This window comes from Salmo salar, chromosome ssa28, assembly GCF_905237065.1.
Source record: "Salmo salar chromosome ssa28, Ssal_v3.1, whole genome shotgun sequence".
NCBI classification, from domain to species: Eukaryota; Metazoa; Chordata; class Actinopteri; order Salmoniformes; family Salmonidae; genus Salmo; species Salmo salar.
The window spans coordinates 3,211,814-3,237,977 of record NC_059469.1 but is presented as its reverse complement, the minus strand read 5'-3'; the positions used below and the strand labels follow the sequence as shown (position 1 = coordinate 3,237,977).

The window sequence follows — 26,164 nt, the reverse complement described above, 5'->3', positions numbered from 1 at the left end:
CCATGTCTACATCAGCATCTGTGTGTGCTTGACTGAGTAATTTCATAAATGTAAAACAACCGCCACCGCTCTCGAGCCTCATCTATTCTCATTCATGGCGAGTGAGAGGGACCTCACTGTTAAAAGTCAATTCGGGAACAGGAGTGTTTGAACTCGAGGCAGCGAGGGAGTTCAATTGAAGAAAAACAGCCTTCATTTTTCTCCCTGCCCCTTTTCTGCCTGAAACAAATGGTTCTATTACCAGTTGGTCCTCCTAGTCAGCCTGGTCATTTATACCCATTAAACCTGCGTCTTATCACCCATAAGACTCCCTTACATCTCTCCATCCGCCAATTGTCCGTAATCAGCCATTTAAAACTGCGGCGGAACATTTCCTTTGCGTCTTGCTCCGGTCTGACGGACGGGCGAGGGAGGGAGGGGGAGCAGGGGAAGGGGAAAGGGCGGATGATGAATAGGCTAAGTTGAGTGGCTGACTAATAGAGATCTGTCTTAATCAGAAGTCATTTGTCAGAACAGGAGATCTGCGGGGTCAGGGCGCAGGCCATGAATAAAACACGGCCCGACGCGGAGTGAAGAAAGGCCCCCAGAAATATGTCCTGACTGGCTGCCTACCTCATAGCCACATACACATGCAGACGAAGGCCCACAGGGCTGGTCAGCCTGCTTGGTGTGTACACCCTTATCGGCTCACGTCTATGGAAACTCGTTCAAGAAAAGGCCCCTCAGATGGGCTGCCAGCTCAGAATACACCTTATCCCTCCGCTGCTGTTCAAAGGAAATGCTGACAACACACAATAGGGGTCATACTCAGTGGAGGGTCCTCAGCAGGACTCTCCCCCCCCCCCCCCCCCAGTGTACTGAGGTGAATATAGCTCCTTCTTATTGTTAGTTGTCACAACACTGGAGATTGTCCAGATGCTGCATCACCCCCAATAACCTGGTTCTTACCTACTTCAATTTGTGAGCCAAGTCAGTCGATGTGACCAAGACTAGACACATGGCCTTTGGGCTCGGCATTTTAAACCAACCGTTGTGTGTACAACTTCGATGAGTGTAAGGAAAATATTCCAGATGGTGTACAAAGAAAGCTAACTTGTTCCCCAGGTATTCTAGCCAAAGAGTTTCCCGAATGCAGATGCAGAAATTGTCATTTTGTGTGGGTGGGTGGGAGGGGCTTGTGTGTGCATGCGCACGAGTCTGTGTGCTTGCATGTGAGACAGTGGCAGACTCTACCTACCCTCACAACTCCCTCGGGTCGTTTTCACTCCTTTGTCTGTGTGGATTGTGTCCGGATAGAAGTTTGTGTGGTAACCTTTAAAAAGTGGTTCCAACCAGCTAATGAAACGGAGCTGTGCTGAGCCTCAGAGTGTTACCGCTGTCAGGGCTTGTACCCTTTCAGCTCAGGGGAGAGAGGGACCAGAGCAGAGGAAAGATAGAAAAAGGAGAGAAAGAAAAGGGGCCCCAGACATCTCACGGTGGAACTGCTCTAAAAACTGCTCCTGTAAAATTGATGATGTGTCCAATTATATGTGCCTGTGGAGGGAGGGGTGGGAGGGGGCCCCTGGAATGGTGTCTGGGGTGGGTTGTCTTGGGATGGGATGGACTGGCTGGGAAGTAGACTTCTAACCTTATGGTAATTACCTCGACTGGGCTTCTTTGGCCTGGGCTACAATTATCTCTACTGGCCTACACTGGCCTTTCTCTCTCCCATTGCTCCATAAGAAGTGTGAAGTGGACAACCCGTGTGATGATGTGGTGAGACCCAATGCATCTCACCAACACGTGGCCATAGAACCAAAGGGAAGGTGGAAGGATGGATCTGGATACTGTTCAATTGAATTGTCTCAGTATCTGATTGAGGTAAACTCAGTCAGCACCACCATTGGGTCTTATCTAGTACCTCTATTTGTACCCTCTACAATGATCACTTCTGCTAATCTCCTGTTAAGAGGGCGAGTTAATATATAAATTCCTGCTCTCTGGTGGTGGTGTGATTTCTAATGTGAGAAGAGTAATAGACTTGTTAAATGGACCTTTGGGGGATGTGGATGTTTTAGCGAGCAAGGCCTTAGCGCCAGGGTCATTTAAATAGTTAATAGCCGTTGAAACGGGAGGGGAATATTTTATATGCTAACGAGCAACAAGTCCGGATCGTCAGCAGGAAATGATCTTTTTCTCCGTTCTTTCCAGTGTTTTGGCCAACCTAGGGTTGTTCTGTCTGGTGGTTAAGCGTTGAGAGGAGTTTTAGTGATTCTGAATTTGAAGTGGATTTACTTTAGCTCAGTGTTCAATTCGCGCCATTTTGCATTATTGTGATAAATAGTAGCTGATGTTGACAACGATGTATATTAAACATGTTGAGTTGTTTTGAATCGTGCTTTTCTGTGACCCTGTTTCAAACGGTTTGTTAATTCACTCTGATCCAATCTCTATTTTACAATTCTCACTCTGACGCCCTCTTCCACGCCTTGTCTACGGCAGCGGTTTATGATGGTGCCTTAATGCACAGTAACCTAGATGTGAATCCGCGTTGGATATTTTGCTGTCGTAAACACGCGTTGACACAGTGCCGTCTGTAGTGTAGCGAACCAGTGTGGGTTGGAAGCCTGGTGACGATCTGTCGAGTCAAAACATCATCAGAGACTTACAGATGCAGGTGATAGAATCTTATACAGCAATTTTAACGTGACCTATTTGCGTATTGATAGTAGCTTAAATACAAGCTACATGGAAATGGATTTGGGGGGGGGATCTTTATTTTATTACTGATTGCAGGACGGATTGTCATCAGGGGAAGAGATGCTTATTAGAAAAGCCGTCTCTCATCCTCCTCCACAGTAGCTTTGTTGGTTTTCGAAAGCCAAATTCAACATTTAGCCGATACGAGAGCTCCTTTTTCCAGGTAAGAGATTTGTCAATTCGTGAACATTACCCTAACTCTCTGAAAGTGACTGGTCAGGTGAGAGAGTCAGGTACTGTAGATGGAAATGTACTTTGACAAACTTAGTGTGTGTGGTGAGAGAGAGAGATGGGTTAAGGGTGATCCCCTTTACCCTTCTGGGGAAGGCCGTGTGTGTGTGTGTGTGTGTGTGTGTGTGTGTGTGTGTGTGTGTGTGTGTGTGTGTGTGTGTGTGTGTGTGTGTGTAGGGTGAGGGATTTCTTAATGGGAACATCCATTTGTGGTCCCACAGCTAAGGGAAATATTTATCTTTGAGTTTGTGGACCTGGCTGCGTAGAGTCTTTAATGTGTTCTACAGTCTGTCGGCTCTGGGGACACTTCATCATACTGCGATGGATTTTGCAGCACACAGGCCCAGCAATTAAATGAATGTACAACTTACCTATGCAGGGGAGATGCTGTCTACACCATTGTTGGTACAGTGGTTATGACCTTCATCACTAGTGGTTGGAGGATGAGTAGCTGTATTAGCAGTCATAGAAACGATGGTACTTATCCATTTTGGTGGCTGTGGTACATGTAGCGCTCTGCGTTAGATAGCTAGCGCGCTCTCGGAAACCTTGACGCCGCCTGTCTCATAGAGAGACAGGCCAGCCTCTCATAGAGACAGGCGCACGGCTCCTCTCAGCAGCACTGCCAGTAGAACGGAAAGAAACCGGAATCCACAAGGCCCATTCTTAGCCACTGAAATGTGCCTGGGCGGTTGATTTTCTCTCCCTTTGTGTGTTTATGCGTCTCTGTTAGGCCATGCACATTTTATCAAATGCTTAACTGGTTTCATTGTTTGAAAAGTGAGGCGAGCGTGCGGAAAAAGAGAGAAAAAAAGAAAGATAAGGAGACCCTCTTGTTAAAATACTATAGCAGCCTTAGTGCATCACTGGGGCCGAGGTACCTGCTGTCCAGGACCTCTATACCAGGCGGTGTCAGAAGAAGGGCCCAAAAATTGTCAAAGTTTCCAGCCACCCACGCCATAGACTCTTCACTCTGCTACCACACGGCAAGCGGTACCAGTGTACCAAGTCTGGAACAAGTAGGACCTTGAACAGCTTCTACCCCCAAGCCATAAGACTGCTAAATAGTAGAGGTCGACCGATTTTTATGATTTTTCAACGCCGAAACCAATTATTGGAGGTTCAAAAAAAGCAGATACCGATTAATCGGCCAATTTAAAAAAATAAAAAATAAAAATAAAAAAATATATATTTATTTATTTGTAATAATGACAATTACAACAATACTGAATGAACACTTATTTTAACTTAATATAATATATCAATAAAATCAATTTAGCCTCAAATAAATAATGAAACATGTTCAATTTGGTTTAAATAATGCAAAAACAAAGTGTTGGAGAAGAAAGTAAAAGTGCAATATGTGCCATGTAAAAAAGCTAACATTTAATTTCCTTGCTCAGAACATGAGAACATATGAAAGCTGGTGGTTCCTTTTAACATGAGTCTTGAATATTCCCAGGTAAGAAGTTTTAGGTTGTAGTTATTATAGGACTATTTCTCTCTATACCATTTGTATTTCATATACCTTTGACTATTGGATGTTCTTATAGGCACTATAGTATTGCCAGTGTAACAGTATAGCTTCCGTCCCTCTCCTCGCCCCTACCTGGGCTCGAACCAGGAACACATCGACAACAGCCACCCTCAAAGCATCGTTACCTATCGCTCCACAAAAGCCGCGGCCCTTGCAGAGCAAGGGGAACAACTACTCCAAGTCTCAGAGTGAGTGATGTTTGAAACGCTATTAGCGCACACCCCGCTAACTAGCTAGCCATTTCACATCGGTTACACCAGCCTAATCTCGGGAGTTGATAGGCTTTATGTCATAAACAGCTCGATGCTTGAAGCACAGCGAAGAGCTGCTGGCAAACGCACGAAAGTGCTGTTTGAATGAATGCTTACGAGCCTGCTGCTGCCTACCATCGCTCAGTCAGACTGCTCTATCAAATATCAAATCATAGACTTAATTATAACATAATAACACACAGAAATACGAGCCTTTGGTCATTAATATGGTCGAATCCAGAAATTATCATTTCGAAAACAAAACGTTTATTCTTTCAGTGAAATACAGAACCGTTCCGTATGTTCTAACGGATGCCATCCCTAAGTCTAAATATTGCTGTTACATTGTACAACCTTCAATGTTATGTCAGAATTATATACAATTCTGGCAAATTAATTACGGTCTTTGTTAGGAATAAATGGACTTCGCAACGAGCCAGGCAGCCCAAACTCCTGCATATATCCTGGCTGCTTGCACGCAACGCAAGAGAAGTGACACAATTTCCCTAGTAATAAGAAATTCATGTTAGCAGGCAATATTAACTAAATATGCAGGTTTAAAAATATATACTTGTGTATTGATTTTAAAGAAAGGCATTGATGTTTATGGTTAGGTACACATTGGTGCAACGACAGTGCTTTTTTCGCGAATACGCTTGTTAAATCATCACCTGTTTGGCGAAGTAGACTGTGATTCGATGAGAAACGCAGGACACGCTAGATAAACTAGTAATATCATCAACCATGTGTAGTTAACTAGTGATTATGTTAAGATTGATTGTTTTTTTATAAGATAAGTTTAATGCTAGCTAGCAACTTACCTTGGCTTCTTGCTGCCCTCGCATAACAGGTAGTCAGCCTGCCATGCAGGCTCCTCGTGGAATGCAATGTAAGGCAGGTGGTTAGAGCGTTGGACTAGTAACCCAGAAGGTTGCAAAAACGAATCCCCGAGCTGACAAGGTAAAAATCTGTCGTTCTGCCCCTGAACAAGGCAGTTAATCAACCGTTCCTAGGCCGTCATTGAAAATAAGAATGTGTTCTTAACTGACTTGCCTAGTTAAATAAAGGTGTAAAAAAATATATATATAAAAAATAAAATATCGGCCACAATCGGTGTCCAAAAATACCGATTACCGATTGTTATGAAAACTTGAAATCGGCCCTAATTAATCGGCCATTCCGATTAATCGGTCGACCTCTACTAAATAGTTCTGTTAAACGGCTACCTGGAATACTTGCATTGATCCTTTTTTGCACTGACTATGCACACACACTGGACTCTACCCACACATACTTACACATACACACAACATACGCTGCTGCTACGGTCTATTATCTATCCTGTTGTCTCGTCACTTTACCCCTACCATATGTACATAGCTACCTCCATTACTTCGTACCCCTGTACTTCGACTCCCTGTATTTAGCCATGTTATTGTTTTTCGTTGTTCACTGTGTATTTATTCCTCGTGTCACTATTTAAATGTTTTATCTTTAACTCTGCATTGTTGGAAAAGGACCTGTAAGTAAGCATTTCACTGTTAGTCTACACTGGTTGTTTACATTTACATTTTAGTCATTTAGCAGACGCTCTTATCCAGAGCGACTTACAGTAGTGAATGCATACATTTCATTATTTTTTTATATATTTTTTTGTACTGGCCCCCGTGGGAATCGAACCCACAACCCTGGCATTGCAAACACCATGCTCTACCAACTGAGCCACAAGGAAGCATGTTTACAAAGCATGTGACGAATACAATTTGATTTGATTTGGTTCAACACCTAGCGACCCTAATCAAGAGGTTTTAGCCTCTTGGGGAAGCTACAAGAGGCATAGTTCAACCATAATCCAAAAGGAAATTGTGTATCTGTTTACTGAAAGCTCAAGGACATAATTTGTGTTTATAATCTTCCAAATTCTTCAGTACAACTTTTACATTTCTGAGAGAGGGGAATCCGTTAAACATTTCATTACATGTATATCATTCAGAGCGAGGCCCTGTACACTACAACCAAGGACTTAATGTCAACTCAGCACCAGCACAGAGTCTTTACAGCAGGATGTCATTGGGCCCTATTCTTCTGCAATGACCTCATCCATCTTCTCAGTTGGAGTGTGTGCTTTTCCAATAATGCGCTCTCGGTCTTCCTCCACGCCAAAGACTTGTCACCCTCATTTGTTTTAAGCCCCATCCCGGACAGAGACGGATAGAGGCGCTTAGTTGTCTTTACAGAAGATTTCCTGCCACACCTCCGTTCCCTGTTTATTCCTTGTTCTTTTGGAGGAGACATGGGGGGGGGGTTGTATTATTATGGTTATTAATACCTGTATTCAGTCTTTTAATCTGCCCTATTTGTCACATGTGACTGTCTGACTGCACTGTTTAATCTGTGTATCCTTCAATCTGTCTCCTCCCTGATTAGAAATTAATGAAGGCAAAAAGAGACACATTGCGCGCGCGTTGAGTGGAATAGAAGGGAGAGGAAAGGGAGTACAAGCGTCACTCATTTGACAGCGTACCCCCCCCCTCGGTTTTTTTCTCTTCCTCCTCTTTTTGCGCTCTCTCCTTTCTATCTTGTTTAGCTGCCAGATGTAGCCCTTTTTCTGCGGCGTTTCCCCTAAACAGGCAGCGCAGCACGTGGGCTCTTTGGAGTGCCGCACCTGTGTAGTGTATCCTACTCAGCAGTGCGTTGTTTACGCCGGATTGTTTGGTGTGTTTGAAAGGCCGTCTTTTGATCCGCGCAAAGATTCCTCACTTCTCTTTTTTTTCTCCCGCCCTCATTTTTATTTATTTTTTTACCCTAATGCAGTATCTGCTTACAGTTGGTGGCAGCGGTAGGATCTTTTTGGGGGTTTGTTTGTTTGGTGTATTTTATTCTCTCCGTCTAACCCAAGGGACCAGGAAATGACAGTGACCACTGACGAGCTTGTCAGACGCCTTGTTGGCAATGTTTTCTAAGTGTGCATTAATGTGTTTACATCCACGATAGACGAGCAGCATTTCAAAGAAAGCGGTTTTATGAATATTGCATCTGCTGATTGGAGTCCAGTAGCAGGATGTAGTGTACTGCCTGAGATATTGTTGTGAGAGCTGGAATTATAGTGATTTAAGAGCCCAGTTTAGTTGCAGAGGTCTAAGGAGGAGGCATCACTACAGACCCTGGTTCGATCCCGGGCTGTGACCGGGAGTCCCATAGGGCGGCGCACAATTGGCCCAGCATCGTCCGGGTTAGGGGAGGGTTTGGCCGGGGTAGGCCGTCATTGTAAAATATGAATTTGTTCTTAACTGGCTTGCCTAGTTAAATAAACGGTCATGGTCAAAACATATTGATACAACAGTAGCTAAGATGGGGAGAAGTCTGTCCGTAATAAAGCGGTACTCTACCTTCTTAACACTATCAACAAGGCAGGTCCTACAGGCCCTAGTTTCGTCGCACCAGGACTACTATTCAGTTGTGTGGTCAGGTTCCACAAAAAGGGACTTTGCAATTGGTTCAGAACAGGGCAGCACGGCTGGACCTTGGATGTACACAGAGAGCTAACATGAATCATATGCATGTCTATCTCTCCTGGCTCAAAGTGTAGGAGAGATTGACTTCATCACTACTTGTACTTATGAGAGGCGTTGACATGTTGAATGCACCGAGCTGTCTGTTTGAACTACTGGCGCTCATACATAGAGCCATGACTACATGGAACTCTATTCCACATCAAGTAGCTGATGCAAGCAGTAAAATTTGATTTAAAAAAACAGATAAAAATACACCGTATGGAACAGCAGGGACTGTGAAGCAACATAAACATAGGCACAGACAAGTGCATACACACACACGATAACATACGCACTATACACACACATACACATGGATTTGGGGATACATAATAAATACAACTTAAGCCATTATTAAAGCAATTGTTAAAATTTTAAAATGAAAATATTTACCTATATTACCTAATTTAAAATGCATACAATTCACGCTCTGCAAGTGTTGGATAAAATTCCTAGCATTGCATATAGTTCTGATTTATTCTAAGTACAGTGCATTCGAAAAGTATTCAGACCCCTTGACTTTTTCCACATTTTGTTACGTTACAGCCTTATTCGAAAATGTATTAAATAGTTTTGTTTAAATCATCAATCTACACACAATACCACATAGTGAAGAAGCAAAAGCATTTTTTTTCCTTTTTTTTCTAATGTATAAAAAACATTTACATAAGTATTCTAACCCTTGAAGCACATTTTGCATTGATTACACCCTCAAGTCTTCTTGGGTATGACTCTATAAGCTTGGCACACCTGTATTTGGGGAGTTTCTCCCATTCTTCTCTGCAGATCCTCTCAAGCGCTGTCAGGTTGGATGGGGAGTGTTGCTGCACAGCTATTTTCAGGTCTCTCCAGAGATGTTCAATCGGGTTCAAGTCTGGGCTCTGGCTGGGCCACTCAGGGACATTCAGAGACTTGTCCCGAAGCCACTCCTGCATTGTCTTGGCTGTGTGCTTACGGTGGTTGTCGTGTCGGAAGGTGAACCTTCGCCCCAGTCTGAGGTCCTGAGCGCTCTGGATCAGGTTTTCATCAAGGATCTCTTTTCCCTCGGTCCTGACTAGTCCCTGCCGCTGAAAAACATCCACACAGCATGATGCTGCCACCACAATGCTTTACAGTAGGGATGGTGCCAGGATACCGCCAGATGTGACGCTTGGCATTTAGGCCAAAGAGTTCAATCTTGAATTCATCAGACCAGAGAATGTTGTCTCTCAATATGAGTCCTTTGGGTGCCTTTTGGCAAACTCAAATGAGCTGTCATGTGCCTTTCACTGAGGAGTGGCTTCCGTCTGGCCACTCTATTATAAAGTCCCTAATTGGTGGAGTGCTGCAGAGATGGTTGTCCTTCTGGAAGGTTGTCCCATCTCCACAGAGGAACTCTGGAGCTCTGTCAGAGTAACCATCGGCTTCTTCTCCCCCGATTGCCCAGGCGGCCAGCTGTAAAAAGAATGTTGGTGGTTCCAAACGTCTTCCATTTAAGAATGATGGAGGCCACTGTGTTCTTGGGGACCTTCAATGCTGCAGAATTGTTTTGTTACCCTTCCCCAGATCTGTGCCTTGACAAAATCCTGTCTCGGATCTCTACGGACAATTCCTTCGACCTCATTGCTTGGTTTTTGCTCTGACATGCACTGTCAACTGTGGGACCTTACATAGACAGGTGTGTGCCTTTCCAAATCATGTCCAATCAATTTAATTTACCACAGGTGGACTCCAATGAAGTTGTAGAAACATCTCAAGGATTATCAATGGAAACAGGATGAACATGAGCTCAATTTCGAGACACATAGCAAATGGGCTGAATACTTATGTAAATAAGGTGTTTCCATATTTTTTTTATAAATTTGAAAACATTTCTATAAACCTGTTTTCGCTTTTGTCATTATGGGGTATTGTGTGCAGATTGACGAGGAAAAACATTTTATTTAATACATTTTATAGTAAAGCTGTAATGTAACAAAATGTGGAAAAGTCAAGGGGTCTCAATACTTTCCGAATGCACTCTATATATGGGCAATTCCACGCCAGGAATATTTTGTTTGTATCTCAGATTGTTCTGGCAATTCTCACATTTTAACTTAATTGGGAGGAAGGACGTTTGATATGCTTTTTACATTTTGTATCACAAACCGTTTTTGAGAAAGTGGCCATTTTAGGCCCTTTTCAGACCTACAGTGCCTTTAGAAAGTATTCATACCATTTTACTTATCCCACAGCCTGAATTCAAAATAAATACAAAAAAATGTATCTCGCCCATCGACACACAATACCCCATAATGACAGAGTGATTACCCCATAATGACACCTTTGGCAGCAATTACAGCTGTGTGTTTTTCTGAGTAAGCCTCTTAGAGCTTTGCACACCTGGATTGTTCAATGCACATTATTCATTTAAAAATTATTCAAGCTCTGTCAAGTTGTTTTTTTGATCATTGATAGACGGCTATTTTCAAGTCTTGCCATAGAGTTTCAAGCCAATTTAAGTCAAAACTGTTACTAGGCTACTCGGGAACAGTCAATGTCGTCTTGGTAAACAACTCCAGTGTATATTTGGCCTTGTGATGTAGGTTATTGTCCTACTGAAAGATGCATTTGTCTCCCAATGTCTGTTGGAAAGCAGACTGAACCAGGTTTCCCTCTAGCATTTTGCTTGTGCTTAGCTCTATTCTGTTTCTTTTTATCCTAAAAAACCTCCCTAGTCCTTGCCGATGACAAGCATACCCATAACATGATGCACCCACCACCATGCTTGAAAATATGAAGAGTGGTACTCAGTCATGTGTTTTGTTGGATTTGCCCCAAACACAATGTTTTGTATTCAGTAAATTTCTTCCCCAAATGTGTTGCAGTTTTACTTTAATGCCTCATTGCAAACAGGATGCATGTTTTGGAATATTTATATTCTGTACAGGCTTCCTTCTATTCACTCTGTCAATTAGGTTAGTGTTGTGGAGGAACTACAATGTTATTGATCTCTCCTCATTTATCTCCTATCACACCATTAAACTCTGGAAAACCTCCCTGGTCTTTGTGTTTGAATCTCTGTTTGAAATTCACTGCTCGACTGAGGGGCCTTATAAAAAAAAAAAAAAAAAATGTCTAAAATGCCTTATAGATATTTGTATATTGTGGGGTACAGAGATGAGGTAGTCATTAAGAAATCTTTTTACTCCTGAGTTTATTTATGCTTTCCATAACAAAGTGGTTTAATACATATTTACTCAACACATTTCAGTTATTCATTTCTTATTAATTTGTAAAAAAAAAAAAAATTTAAAACATTATTCCACTTTGGCATTATGGGGTATTGTGTAGGCCAGTGACAAAAATCTCGATTTAATCCATTTTAAATTCAGGCTGTAATACAGTTTTGTTGGGGGGGGGTGAATACTTTCTGAAGGCACTGAGACCAGCTTATTCAGTGCTTGACTTGGGATGGAAGAAGTGCAGGAGCTGTCCATTAGACTATGTTCACCGAAATTCACAAATTACATTATGCTATAGAGACGACCTGATTATTCACTGTTAACGGTTCATACACATTTTCCATGACTTCTCTCTGACTTTTAACCCATATGTTCATGACTATTAATATAGTCTACATGGAAAAAGTAACCATTACTGAACCTGGAAAGCTGCTGTGTCTGATCCCATGTAGACCTACCACCTCCTGCCGTTGTGCCCTTGATCAAGGCACTTAGCCCCCCACCTAGAACTGTACTGTTAGTCACATGTTATCAACATGTGGTCAACCCTCGATCTGGAGAGCTCCTAGGTGTGCAGGATTGGCTTTTTCAACATTACACCCAAATACTTTTGTCTTTATAAAATGATTCCCTCATTCAATATCAAATGGATAAGGTAGGCTGTTTCAAAGCAAGGTATCTAACTAGACATGTTTATATATAAGGCCCAAATATTCATGTTTCGGGGGAGATCTATGCACATGAAGTTATTTGTCAATTAGGCTATTCTTAGAATATGTTTAATGTTGTCACAGTTACATGGCTATTGTTTAATAGCGGTATTATCTCAGCTTTCCAACGGTGCAGATATATTTAGGCTCTACAGTGCAGGTGGAAAGGCAACAATGAAATGAATGCTTAGTTAGCTGTAGTTAACTTGTAGCGGTTCTCTCGCTGGTTATGTTTTCAATTGGTGATGTAGTTAATCTGTCTGTGATTATTTTATACCTGCTGCTGAAATGTCTCTTTCTCCTCGGGCAACAACGGCCCACTCACACTGGCACATACGCAGCACCACAGATATGCTCTGAAGGGTCATTCCGATAATGGCTGATAAGTATTTTTTATAATTGATTGATCATATTTAAAAGTGTGCTTTCAAGAATTACATTAACAAAATGTAATTTGAATTTGAATTTTTCAATACTTACAAACCCTCATTTGACAACTTGCAACATTTTCAATCTGCACAATCTCGAACAGCCTACTGTCACTCAAATATTCACAGATTAGCGGCAAATAAACTTGAACAAAGCGGAATCAGGAAATGAATGCCCACATTGCTATTCCATGAAGATCCCGCCTTCTTTCCGCTTTGATCAACCTTTTTTGCCTCAGTGTGTGAATCTGGGCCAGCGATAGGCTACTTTGTTTTTATAGAGGAGCACTGAGTTTATCGTAAATTGAGACAACATCCTTTCCCCCTCCCCTCAATATACTCTACTTCCAATGAAGTAACGATAGAAGTAGCCTATGCCGATGGACTACATGGACACTGAAAATAGCATTCCAACAAGGAAATATACCATGTCTGTCAATAACGTGACTGGTCAGGTGAGAGAGTCAGGTACTGTAAATGGAAATGTACTTTAACAAACTTAGTGTGTGTGTGTGTGTGGTGAGAGAGAGACAGAAGTAAAGATGGAACGATACAGTGGGAGATGGGTAAAGGGTGATCCCCTTTACCCCTCTGGGGGGGAGGAGGGAGGGAGGGAGAGAGAGAGAATATGTGGATGCATCGGGTACAGTATATGTTGGGCGGGAATGGATGGGTGTAAAGGCATGCTTCCCAGCTGATTCAGTTCGGTAGAGTTCGTGCGTATATTACGATGCTATTTTCTGACGTTTTTGTTTGTTTTGGACTTCGGCTGTTCGGGCACACAACATTTTTCCCGAGGCAAGCCGAAGTTCGTAGCCGAAGTCTTACGCCCCTTCGTTGGTGATTGATTGAAGAATCCCTACTGTTGACCAATCAGTCAAATGTATTTATAAAGCATAAAGCCCTTTTTACATCAGCTGATGTCACAAAGTGCTATACAGAAACCCAGCCTAAAACCCCAAACAGCAAGCAATGCAGATGTAGAAGCACGGTGGCTAGGAAAAACTCCTTAGAAAGGCAAGAACCTAGGAAGAAACCTAGAGGAACCAGGCTCTGAGGGGTGGCCAGTCCTCTTCTGGCTGTGCCGGGTTGAGGTTATAACAATAAAGTCTTTGTTGTCATTCAGCGAGTGATGACTCGTTTTCAAGCAAATTTCTTAAATGAAAAATACTGCTCCAAACGTGTTAATGTAAAATTGCATAACTAAGATCTCCTCTGCAAAAACATCAAAATTAATGACAGATTAGATCTATTCTAACTACTTTGAGGAAGTGTATACTGGCTATGGAGTCTCAAAATGGACAAATGGTACCACTGCCAATTTGTTCTCGTTTCTCAAGCAAATATCTTTTAAGGGAGTATGCGAGCACAATCATTTGGTTCGGCTAGCAGAGTTCAGCTAGGCGCTAGTCGAACTAAAGCATGCTGACACCTTTAGTGTGTCTGGGAGGTTGGGACAAGATTGGCTTGGGTGGACAAGGATGGGAGGTTGGGACAGGCTTGGCTTGGGTGGGCAAGGATGGGAGGTTGGATGGGAGGTTGGGACAAGCTTGGGTGGGGTAAAGGGGGGAGAAACTGGGGAGTTGAAGGGGGATGGGTTTGGCTTGGGAGAGAGAGAAGGGAGGATTTAACTATACTACAATGTCATTTTTTTTGTTTTTTTGTGATTTGCAAACCTGCTGTAATATGAATGAGTTCTGGACAGATTAGGAGATGTCATGTATTTGGGGCGGCAGGTAACCTAGTGGTTAGAGCGTTGGACTAGTAACCAAAAGGTTGCAAGATTGAATCCCCGAGCTGACAAGGTAAAAATCTGTCTTTCTGCCCCTGAACAAGGCAGTTAACCCACTGTGTCATTGAAAATAAGAATTAGTTCTTAACTGACTTGCCTAGTTAAATAAAGGTAAAATGAATAAAATAAAAATTATTATTCCTTGTTTGTCGTTATAGTTAAGATTCAGTGGTGGTTATTGGTGAAAGTGGAGAGGGACTCTATCCAAGGGATTGGGACAGGGTGATTGGGAGGGCATCAAACTTCTCTGAGGTGTATATTTGAATTGAATTTACAAGGTAATACAAACTGAGCACAATACTTCAGTGGTAGTCTTTCTCCAATGTACAGTATGAACAATGAGATATATTTGTATTTAATTTTCAGTAAATGTGCAAAAATGCATAAACTTATTTTCACTTTGTCATTATGGGGTATTGTGTGCAGGGGGAAAAATCTATTTAATTGAATTCAGGCTGTAACACAACAAAATGTGGAAAAGGTCAAGGGGTGTGAATACTTTCTGAAGGCACTATATTAAATGGGTCATATCTTCCACTTTTAACATTGAATATATTAATGTGAACACTTTATTTCAGAATCTAGACATACAGTACTCCGTTATGTTAGAGCACACTATAAGGAGTATAACGACACCTAGATGTTGTCTGGATCATCTACGGTTCACAGATCATAGGGTCTTACAGGAACCATGCATATGTCTAAAAAGGACCTAAAATCGCCAATTTCATCATCATTACCCCTAAAATTGTTTGTGACACAGCTGTAAAAGGAATATCAAACATCCTTCTTCCCAATTAAGTTTCTATGTTCGAATTGCCAGAACAGTCTGAGATACCCCGGAAAATATTTCCAGGCCTTCCTGACGTGGAGCCGCCCATATCTATTCTAAGAATATGGCATTACATGAGGATTCATTGCTAGTGGTGGTGAAGCTGATAGTTCTGTCTGCACAGCTGATCCAGGCTCAATTTAGCCGTGCTAAGTAAGGCTTAGCTAGGCCAGACATGTGTTTTTGGCCCAATGTTCTCTAATGTTATAAGGTTAGTGGGCTGGTTAAGCTGAAGCCAGCTGTCTGCTACAATAGCTTACACACACAAACACCTCACACATACTGTGGGTCTGCACACCTCGATGCCTATCCGCGTTAGCTGTGGACTAGACTATTTGGCAACAGAAGCAGAGCACTTAAGAAATGGACTTAAATCACTGGTTCAAGTTCAGGGCTTAGTGCTGTCATGTCCTTAAGTAAGGCACTTAGCTTCAACTTCTCTCAGAAAAGGTTCAGTTAGGAATCAAATGGATGACGGGTGCATCCCAGGCACAGCGTACCCATGCTTACCTATACTGTGTTTCTCCTCTCTTTTGTCTTTCAGAACAAGTGGGCCAAGAGATCCTGGCTAACTTACACAGTGACCGCGAGAAGATCCAGAGATCCAGAGATCGGGTGAGAAGAGTTGCGCGCGCACACATGCAGGAGACACACGCGCCGGACACGAACCGTTACCCTCATAATCTAATGAGTGTGTAAAGGCCTGCGCTAGAAGGACAGTGGGATTGAAGGCTAGAACAAAGGGCTGATGACGACAAGGCGTTGTAGTTGGTTAGGGACGTTCACCACCTCCACCGCTGTGCTCATGAAGGCATTGTGTGTCCCATGTAAGATGATGTAAGACTGTCTAATTGAACACACAAACATCCACACACAGAAGCGTGCGCACACATGCACGAACGGACAAACACACACACACACACACACACACACTGACTGCATAAAGAACTGAGCGTTAGGCCTTGCATCTCTCTCTCTCTCTCTCTCTCTCTCTCTCTCTCTCTCTCTCTCTCTCACTTTCTCTTCTTCTTTTCTCATCTCTATCACACTTAGAGCGTTAGACTCTGACCCTCTCTCCCCACCCCCCTCGTCGTCGTCCCCCCCTCCCCAGACAGACAGTCAGACAGACAGGTAGAGCAGAGAGAGCCCCAGCACGGTGAGGGGCCCTCTGACGGCCCCCTCTACGGAGAATGCTTTAAGATCACAACATGGCAGTGGGCCTCGCAGGCGATTTCAAAGGAAATCAAACATCTCCTTTCAAAAGGTCTGCCTGCCGCTAAGGAGGATAGGGTCTCGCTTTCTCTCCCTCGTTTTCTCTTTCCCATGAGCCTGCACAGGCCCCCCCCTCTTCCTTTTTAAAGACAGTTTGTGGGGCAAAAAAAAAAGGGAGGGAGGGAAAGAGAAGAAAAACATGATGTGAAGACACACAGGATGGAAGGATCGTAAACGTCTTTCTCGCATGAAAAAGACAGAGGATGAAGGCGTTTGGGGGGCATCGTTTAAGCATAAATACAGAGACGCACACTTGCATTCACAAGCAGTGGCGCGCACACACACACACACAGCAGGAGGCGTTTCCCTACAGTCAAAGCAAGTGTGAAAGTTTATTGAAAATATTTCTTCTGGTATCAGCGGAGGTCGACAGCAGACCCTTGAACCTGGGGCCAAAAGTAGATGTCCTTTTTTAACTTCACTCACTGAGGCCCCGTCACCAATCCTCACAGTATATGAACTCCTTAAATACTTCATTACAATGTATTGTTTGCCTTATTGCCTCATCAATCTTCGGCTATAGCTTATAAATGGGCCCTTTTGATATGGCTGAGAGAGAGAGAGAGAGAGAGAGAGAATGAGAGAAAGCGAGAGTGTGAGATTGATTCAGAAAGTGTGAGAGAGAGAGAGAGAGAGAGAGAGTAGTATTTTGGGAGAAAAGTGGGAAGTCTCTGGGGAGCGATCCATCCATGGGGTTTGAGAGAGACATCAGGCGGCTGTGGGGCTGGTGTCAGAGCCAGCAGCCAAACCCACCCAGAACCACATCTGTCCCTGAGCCTGCTCAGCCTGGCAATCAGCACGGTCCTCAAAACAGCATGCCAGAACAACCCTCAGACGGAGAGAGGGGAACGAAAGGAGAGTAGTAATCAAAACTTTTTGTGGGTTACTACATGATTCCACGTGTTATTTCATAGTTTTGATGTTTTCACTATTATTCTACAATGTAGAAAATAGTACAAATAAAGAAAAACCCTCGAATGAGTTGGTGTGTCCGAACGTTCGACTGGTGGTGTCCGTCACACTTCTCGTGTCACAGAGGCTGAAAACAAAAACAGAAATGTGACCCCAAAGAGATACTAAAGGATATTAATTATTGCGATCGGGACATCTTAAGTACTGTTCAGTACAACACAGTTCAGACGTCGGTCGAGACATCTCTCCATGTTGCTATTTACCTTGACCCTTAGTTGTTTGTACGAAAAAAGCAGTTGTGAAAGATCTCAACAGGGAAATGTCGAACACAAATGGGGGGGGGGGGGGGGGCCACCAGTCACAATAATGAAAAGAGTAACACTTTGCAGATGGATCCGATTGTGCCATTAGTGTGTAGACGTGAAAGTAGGAATAATCCGAAACCATAGCGAACCTGAAGGCCACAATCCTGCACAATGCCGTATATACAATGTGTTCAGTTACTGTATGTTCTCTCAACCGTACATGTTTCTCTTTCACTTTACAGGCCCTTCTCTCATTCTTTGTTTGTCCCTTTCTCGGAATCTCTTTCGGTCTCTCATTTTTATCCCAGTTTTATTCTCTGCATCTCTTTCTCTCCCACATTCTTCCCCAGAGACTCTCTCCCAGTCTCACTCTCCCCTCAATCCCCAGCTGAGCCGTGCTCTATATGGACTGTGTATGTCTGTGTGTTACACCTGGCCTTTCTCTTTTCCCCCCTGCTTCTAGCTGAGAGAGACCGATGCCAACCTGGGCAAGAGCTCCCGCATCCTAACGGGAATGCTGAGAAGGTAAGAGGCAGGTAGGGACCATGATTCTAACGCACCTCTCTGCAGATGTCTTCACCTGTGTCATCAGCCACGTTCACGTCCACTCATTTCGACCCAAGTGCACTTGAGAAGGGCCCTAATAGGCAGTCATACAGTATACACAGGTGGCAAGTGCATGCGTCATAAAGCACGTACAGAAACTCATGCGCACTCAAACCCACATCTTATTTATCCCGAATACATACTGTACTGTTGTTCTACATAATCCTAGTGGGGAAAGTATGTCCATGTGTTCGAAGACTGTTGTCTTATGAGCATACAGTATGTGAATTCCCCATACGTTGTGTGTGATGTAGACAACTCTTTTCTGCAGTTAACTATGGTATAGTTCCATCAGTCTAATGCAGAATGATATTGTATAAGAGCTGTCCAACAACCAATACTGGATGCTTTTTCGACAAACAAGAAAAACACAAGCTGTACGCAGTACACTCCGGCAATTTTCGAAATTGTCCATAATTTTCACAAACACACATACCACCACCCCTAGCCAACTCGCGCTCTCTCTCTCTGTCTCTCTCTCTGTCTCTCTCTCTGTCTCTCTCTCTGTCTCTCTCTCTGTCTCTCTCTCTCTGTCTCTCTCTCTCTCTCTCTGTCTCTCTCTCTCTCTCTGTCTCTCTCTCTCTGTCTCTCTCTGTCTCTCTCTGTCTCTCTCTCTCTGTCGCTCTCTCTCTCTCTGTCTCTCTCTCTCTCTCTGTCTCTCTCTCTCTGTCTCTGCCTCTCTCTCTGTCTCTCTTTGTCTCTCTCTCTCTCGCCTTCTTTCTTCCTTACTCTTACCCACATCCGTTCACTCACAAGCATACCAACCCCCCTCACTCTCTCTCTCACACACACACACACACACACTCAGCTTAATGTCTTGTCACATCTCCATTTTATAAAGTGCCTCTGCGCCTACCCCTGAACCGTGACGCCACGGTTTTGTTTCTTTTCTCTTTTTTTTATTGCCCAGTGTGGTTTTTGATTAAGAGTAATATGTAAATGACACCAGCTAAATGTAAAATCCCTGTGCTAGGAAGGAAGTGCCAATTGAAATAGATGCTTCAGTGCCTTTAGACAATCAGGGGCAGGCGCGGGTGGGGTGGGAGTGCTAGCAGGAGACCAGGCAGGGCTGTGACGCCGACTGTAACCAATATTTCTGCATAGGTCTCCATTTTGTCAAGTCTGATTAGAGGAGGCCTGGGCTCGCCTGGTGTCACCCAGAGCTGTCCAGAAATCATTCATCATCCTGCCCCCCCACCCCCCACCCCCTTTCCCTTGTCCTCCCCCGCTGCCCCTCCTCCCCCTGCCTCCTCCACCCGGGCGCTAAAGTAAATAACACCCACTTATTTCAATATTATCATATTAATGTTAAAGTTCAGCTGTCACCTAATGGGAAGACTTAATCAAACGTAGCATTTAAGAGCGGTAGCGCCTGCCTAGCGCTCGCAGGCCTGCGGCTCTCTCTGGTTAGCCCCGACTCAAATCAGGATTTATTAGGTCTTTCTAAAGCTGGTCGGCCCCCAGCCTCTTCCCAACCGCTGTCTTGCTTTCTGCTTCACGGGGCTTCCCGTTCTTCTTTTGACAAATACCAAGCATTTTTTACTCCTCTTTCTTTTAGGGTTTAAAGAAAAGTCTTTGGTTGTACGGTTTTGTTTAGATTTTTTTCATCTCTAAGAGTCATTTATAACCAGAAAAGGGGACAGAGAAACAAGTGTCACATGGTGTAGTTTTGATATTAAGACTGTCTACCGTTTTTGTGGATTTCCACAATTCATTTCATTACTTGGTCCTGTAGGTTTCACACATTTTGATTGTTGTATTTTTATTAGTCATGTAAATTGTTGCGCTGTTTGAGGAGGGGGGGGGGGTGTTGGCGACTTCGTTTAGGCGGCTTGCTGTGTTTTGTGTTTTAAGCTTGCCAGTAGTGTGCGAGAGTTATAGTGTCATTTGTAAGTGAGGCCAGCAAGGGAACCTCTACTGCTATGCAACTTCAGTTGTGCTGCGCAAATTAGCTTCTGGTACTCATTTGCTGCTCCCCTTTTCAACTTTTTAATACTGAAACTCTTTCTAACTTAACTGTTAGAGGGTGCCTTACCTCGTAATGACCCTGTTAAAAAAAACACATTTCGCTGCGCCTATCCGGTGTATGGGACAATAAATCTTTTTTTTTTAATTGACTATTTAACGCTTTGAATGCAATATGTAGAATGTAGTTCGATCAATACTGAAATTGCTTGGATATTAAAAAGTGAGTGAAAAGGGACAGGATTGCTCAGCGAGAGAGAGAGAGTAAGATAACGTCTTATCGGATTTAAGTCGAGACGTTGGTCTTGTCACCTCTCCTTCTCTGTTTCTCCTGGTTGATCCGGAGGAGAGGAGAGTCACTATGAATGCTGGATATCACTCCAGCTGAGCATCAATTAACACTCATTAGTAGATCTGTTCTTTTGGTTCAAGGCAGCTAATTAACTGAAAGATTAACTGAGAAAGAAACCTCACTTCTCTAAGAAATACTCTTAAGATCAACACGTCTGAGTTAGCTGTTGGTCTAGTGACGCAGTTGAATAGTATTTCTTTAACGGCGTAAGTTAATGTTCACGATACTAATTGGTTGAAATGAAACCCTGATTCTACCGGAGTGGAGTTGACTAAACCCTGTCCTATGCTAGTCGTCCTCCTACAGTACATGCCCTGGTATGTCTTAGTCCCTCAATTACTTAGCCTAGTGTCGGCTGGTGGAGGGCTTCTTCCTCAACACACCCTTAAATTATTCATCCAATCATCTGGGCTCCTGAGGGTTTTAATTATATGGTCATGGTGATCTCATTATCGTTGAATGCTAATGCTAATATATATTTTTTTAAAGTAGTAATGTTAATGATACTCATCGGGAGTTAAGCGGTCTGAAATTGATCATGGACAGTTAGAACGCTCCCCGTTATCAATGGCCACTGGTGCTGGTAAGCTGCAGTTCCTTTCAATGACGAGCTGTCAGGACATCTGCAAATGTTGTATTTAAGAGGTATTCAGGAATAGTGACACATGATTGAGTCATCGACCCATATCAGTCAAGTCATATCAATAAACTTGCGGAATCATATCAATTCATTAAGAGGATTGCATATTATCACACTGCGTATATTCTAAATGACATGTTGTCAGATGGAAGCTGGACCTTCCCATGCTAGACCTTGGGAAGAGGAATGCTGGCAGTAAGACATGAGCAGTAGGCAGTAGTGTCTCTGTGTTTTGAGGTCTTTGTTGGTGGTACCACTGGCCTGTGAGGGGTGTAAGGATCGGCTGGTGGTGGAAGCCATAGCTGATTAGAGGAGCCACAGGCCCCAGCTCTCTCCTCAGTTATCTCAGTGCCATGGGGCCCTGACATTACAGCCCTCACACTGCGGTCACAAAATGGCTCCCATGACTTTGCCCGACAGAGGTGGACTGTCTGTGGTGGGAACGGAGCCGACTCCTGCTGCTACGGTAATCATGTCCAGCATCTCCTCCCAGCCACAGCACACAGCAGAACAGAGCGGTCGGAGAGTTAAGATGCAGCTCCAAACCCAGTTATGACCGCTGGGGTTCTGGAGGGTTCTGGGAAGGTGGGGCTGGATGGGGAGGCAGTGTGATGGGCAAGGGAGGCAGGGTAGGAGGGATTGGTCTTGTTCTCGCTGGCGGCTGATCCCACATGCAGGTGGTCGAGTCAGTCGCCAGGCAGATCAAAAAGTCAAACCCCTGGGTGGACCTCTCTTTGAAATGGGAATGGGGCCGAGATATCAGACAGAAAACATAAGCACACCCCGGCCGCAGAAGGGCTCCATATTCATGGCGTTAGCAGGGCTGGCAGTGGCAGGGACCCCAGCCTTCAGAGGAGGGCTCTGGTCGCTCTGGACACTGATTAAGAGATCAGCACTTGGCCTGGTGCTAGGACGCTAGACCCAGCATGCTAACTCCCTTCAGCTCCAGAGAACCCACCAATGACCGACGATGTGCAAGAGCAGCGCACCTTAGCCCATTCGCTAACTTTCTCCATCCTGGCCAATATTCTATACTAATATTATACGGAATGCTATATTAGTAGCCCTCAACCTGGGCTAGCTCACTTTGAGCCAGAGCTTATATACTGCAAACTGGACTACCAGTGCTGCGGTAGAGCTAACAATTATGTTCAGGCTTACATGCATCCTGACCAGGATAACCTTATGTGTATATACAGTATGTCTCGTTTGTTGATAAAATGTCCAATTCAATTCTTATTATTGCTAGTACATGCAACGATAGTTAAAGAAACCCTGAGTTATTAGGGCATTTTGTCCACACGTTCACGTCTTCACACCCGCTCCCTTCAGGAAAGCAGCTGGAGCCAGGCCCCTCTTCCTTTTTGATTCACTGGAAAGTGGAGTTGCAACGATGGGCTTTCGAGAGAAAGGAGAAGAAGAAGAAGAAGAGGAGAAAGAGAAAAGAGCGTGGCTGCGTTCGTTCGCGTGTTTGCCAGTCCCATTAAAGTGACATTTGCAAACAATGTCAGGAGGGAAGGAGATCAAAGAGCGCCGCCTCAGAAAAGTGCTGGGAGAAGGGAGCTCTGATGTCCTGAAGATCTCCAAATTTAGACCCGTTCCTCCAGTATTGGCTGAGTTTCTCTCTTTTCCAGTGCTGGAATATTAACTATGTGATATGTAGGTCATATAATTAATGGAATTCAGCTCCACCAGTGGGCTGTGGCTGGATGCAAATGGAAGGAAGTCTTGGGGGCCCTCTTGAAGTCTTGCTGTGAAGTCAAACAAAAATATTTGATATTTTTTGTAATTGAAGCTGAAAGACAGAACAAATTATAGTTCAGTGTGTTTTTTTTCTCCCTCTTCTCGTTCCTCCGCTTTAGTCCTTTTTTCCTCTTCTTTTATTGATTTGGTTTGCCTTTTTGGAGGAGGAGCGGAGGAAAAGCCTTGTTAAGATGCGAGAGTCGGGGGAGTGAGAGAGAGGCTTGGGTGGAGCAGTAACGGAGGGGGCAAGGCATCTTCTCCCTCTGCGTGCGTACACACACACACACACACACACACACACACACACACACACACACACACACACACACACACACAATCCCTCACTAGAACTTGTACAATCAGTCTATTTCATTTTCAGCTGGGTGAAGGCGATAACCTGCTATTGAGTTTTCACCCAGGCGTGCGCCATAATACCTATGGAAAAATCACAATGATCTTTTGCGAAAGACGTGTGTGTATGTGTATATATATATATATACACACATATATATATATATATATATATATATATATATATATATATATATATATATATATATATATAATAGATTTCCTGTTCCTGTCTCCAAAGTATTCTGGTCATACTGTGGCCTGAACACTCGCACTGCCGTCCCAGGTCCAGCACACCAGGGTAGACTTTGCTCGCGTCTCCGCATCCCTACCGACTCCGTAATGAGAGCTGCCGTTGGACCTCACCTGTCCGCTACGCTTCTAATGATGTGATGTTCCTCTCTTCCAGCTCCGACTATCCGAATCACCTCAGCTTGGTTTTTGGCCAACAAGCCTTTTTTATTAGCATGCTCATTAGGACGAGTCACATCCACGTGATGACCGTTGGTCGATTGTCTACCAAAGTCAAAGTTTGATCAGTCTGAAGAGGTTTGGTTTCGATAGTTTAAAGCAAAACAAACCACCCCCCTCCCCTGTTTTCCATTGGGTAATATTTCCAGTTGAACTCATTTCTTCAAGCCAGAGAGGCTGGAATAGCCATAGCCTAGCGCATATAGCCTAGCGCATATCGCCTATCCCGAGAGTGGCGGACCAATCCCAACGGATGCCTCTGATCTGTTCTTCCGTGTTGCGGCGGATAATTTGTACTCCGTTCCCTCTCGTCTCTCGATTTATTCAGCATGGCTGATATCACTTTGGCGTTTTCTTTTCCTCCCTCTGGGTCGGCCTATCTGCTCCCTCTGTGAACTTTTCGAGTTTTACTCCTCTGTTTCCCTGGCAAACGAGTGAAGTACCAAAGCGTGAATCGTAGCTGGCTACCTCTTTCGCCCATCGCTGGTGTAGGCAGCTGGCTTTTGTTAGTGTGTGTGTGTTTGCGGTACACGAGCATTCAGTAGGGGATACAGTAGTACAGTAGGGACAGCGTTTTAGAGCTCAGTGCCAAGTGTACAATGCTGAAAGACTTTATGAGAGCAGGCCTCTGTGGATTGGAGACCTTTATCTAGACTAGATCCATGTACAGAGGGGCTTCCTCTCCAATCCACATAAATACATTGATTGTGTAGCTATGGAAGCAATGGCAGACTGGGAGGAGCTCCAGCTAGTGTCAAGCACAGAGATAGTCGGTGCTGCTCAGTACACTTTTTTTTTAAACGGGAGAAATGGACAGTATGTTGTGTATTCCGCCACAGCGTTCCTCTTTGAGTTTGTAGAGTTGTAAGTGGGCCTACTGGCTGGCAGAAAACTTTTGGTGTGACAAACAATAGCTTCTCCATGTACTTGAAGGTTTTATTGTTGTTGCGTGTGTTCTTTTACAGTACATTCAGTTTAGTGAGATAGGTACGTGTGTGTGTGTTTCCGCTAGTGTGTGTTTCCGCTAGTGTGTGTGTTTCCGCTAGTGTGCGTGTGTTTACGCACACGTGTGTGTCTGGCTGCTGGGACAATGACAGGGTGCGCCTGAGCCTCATTACCAGCCGCTCCGATCCAAACAAGCAGCACTGCCACCTATCTCTCTCTTTCTCTCTCTGTTTCTTTCTTTCTCTCTCTCTCTCTCTCTCTCTCTCTCTCTCTCTCTTTCTCTCTTTCTCTCTTTCTCTCTCCCCTGTTAGAAAATGCTGATGGGACACTTTTGGGGAAAGGAGAAAGACACAAACAAGCCTGGGCTGCAGAGAACGGGGTTGTTTACAAGGGCAAAGATGGGCTCATGTTTTCTATAAGGAATGCCTTTGTCTATTGAGGGACGTGACTGTTTCCTGACTAGCTCTGGCTTTCTCTTCTCTGCATCATTATCTGTACCACACCTATAGTTGCAATGCCACTGGGCCTTAATGGGGCTCAGATACGGCTTGTGTTTTCTAGGTTTTGTTGAGATATTTCACTTACTATATATACAGTGCTAATATGTGATATCGGTCTATGTGATATCGGTCTAATATGTGATATCATTCTAATATGTGATATCAGTCTGTCATTTCCCTACTTTTGGATTGTCATGGAAGTTGCCTGTAAGTTGCCGAAGTTTGCAGTCCTGTGCAATGCTTCCAATTGATTTCAATTCCAGATAAGGTTAGTGCTGCACATGGCAATGTAACCTTTTAAAGACGATGAGCAGATACAGCCATAGCAGCCTATCAATCAACTAGTTTTCCGCCCTGGAGCAGGGACTTTTACTGTCGTACTTTTCCCAACACCGTGAGGTCAACCCCGTGTGACATTGAGGTGATGGTTTTATTCGCCCTCTCTGGTTGTGTTCCGGTTGAGGCGCTTTTCCCCTCCGACATCGACAGGCCGTTCCGACGAGCTGACTGGAGATCAGTGCCGCCTTCCCCCCCTTGAAGTAGTTCCAGGTGTCACTCCAAGTGTACCCGCCCCGTTTGATCTGCCTGTCGAGCGCCAGTCAGGCTGCAGCACCCTCTGATTCGCCCGTCAGATGTCCAAAAGTTCTGCCACTACTTTTGAGTGATGGCAAGGGAAGCTTGGTGGCAGTGGTATCGACGTGTTGTGGTGACAGTTAGGACGAACTGGTCTGAATACTGGTTTGAATACTTAACTCTTGAGAGTAGCCACTGGGGAAAGCCTTCATTCCCCTCAATGCATAAGAAGACAGCATGAAGGTGTGACTT

At 44.0% G+C, this 26,164-nt stretch overlaps 1 protein-coding gene across 6 annotated transcripts in view; it reads left to right on the top strand.

Moving 5' to 3' along the window:
* LOC106589328 (vesicle transport through interaction with t-SNAREs homolog 1A-like) overlaps nucleotides 1–26,164 on the top strand; it is a 171,878-nt gene that overhangs the window by 102,558 nt on the left and 43,156 nt on the right. For 2 of the 6 annotated variants that reach the window (XM_014179171.2, XM_014179169.2), the window contains 2 exons: nucleotides 15,822–15,892; nucleotides 18,230–18,291. In XM_014179171.2, the coding sequence (XP_014034646.1) occupies nucleotides 15,822–15,892; nucleotides 18,230–18,291 (133 nt within the window). Of the gene's footprint in view, nucleotides 1–15,821; nucleotides 15,893–18,229; nucleotides 18,303–26,164 lie in introns of all 6 variants that reach the window. The other 4 variants (XM_014179173.2, XM_014179172.2, XM_014179170.2 and 1 more) reach the window with 2 other exon arrangements.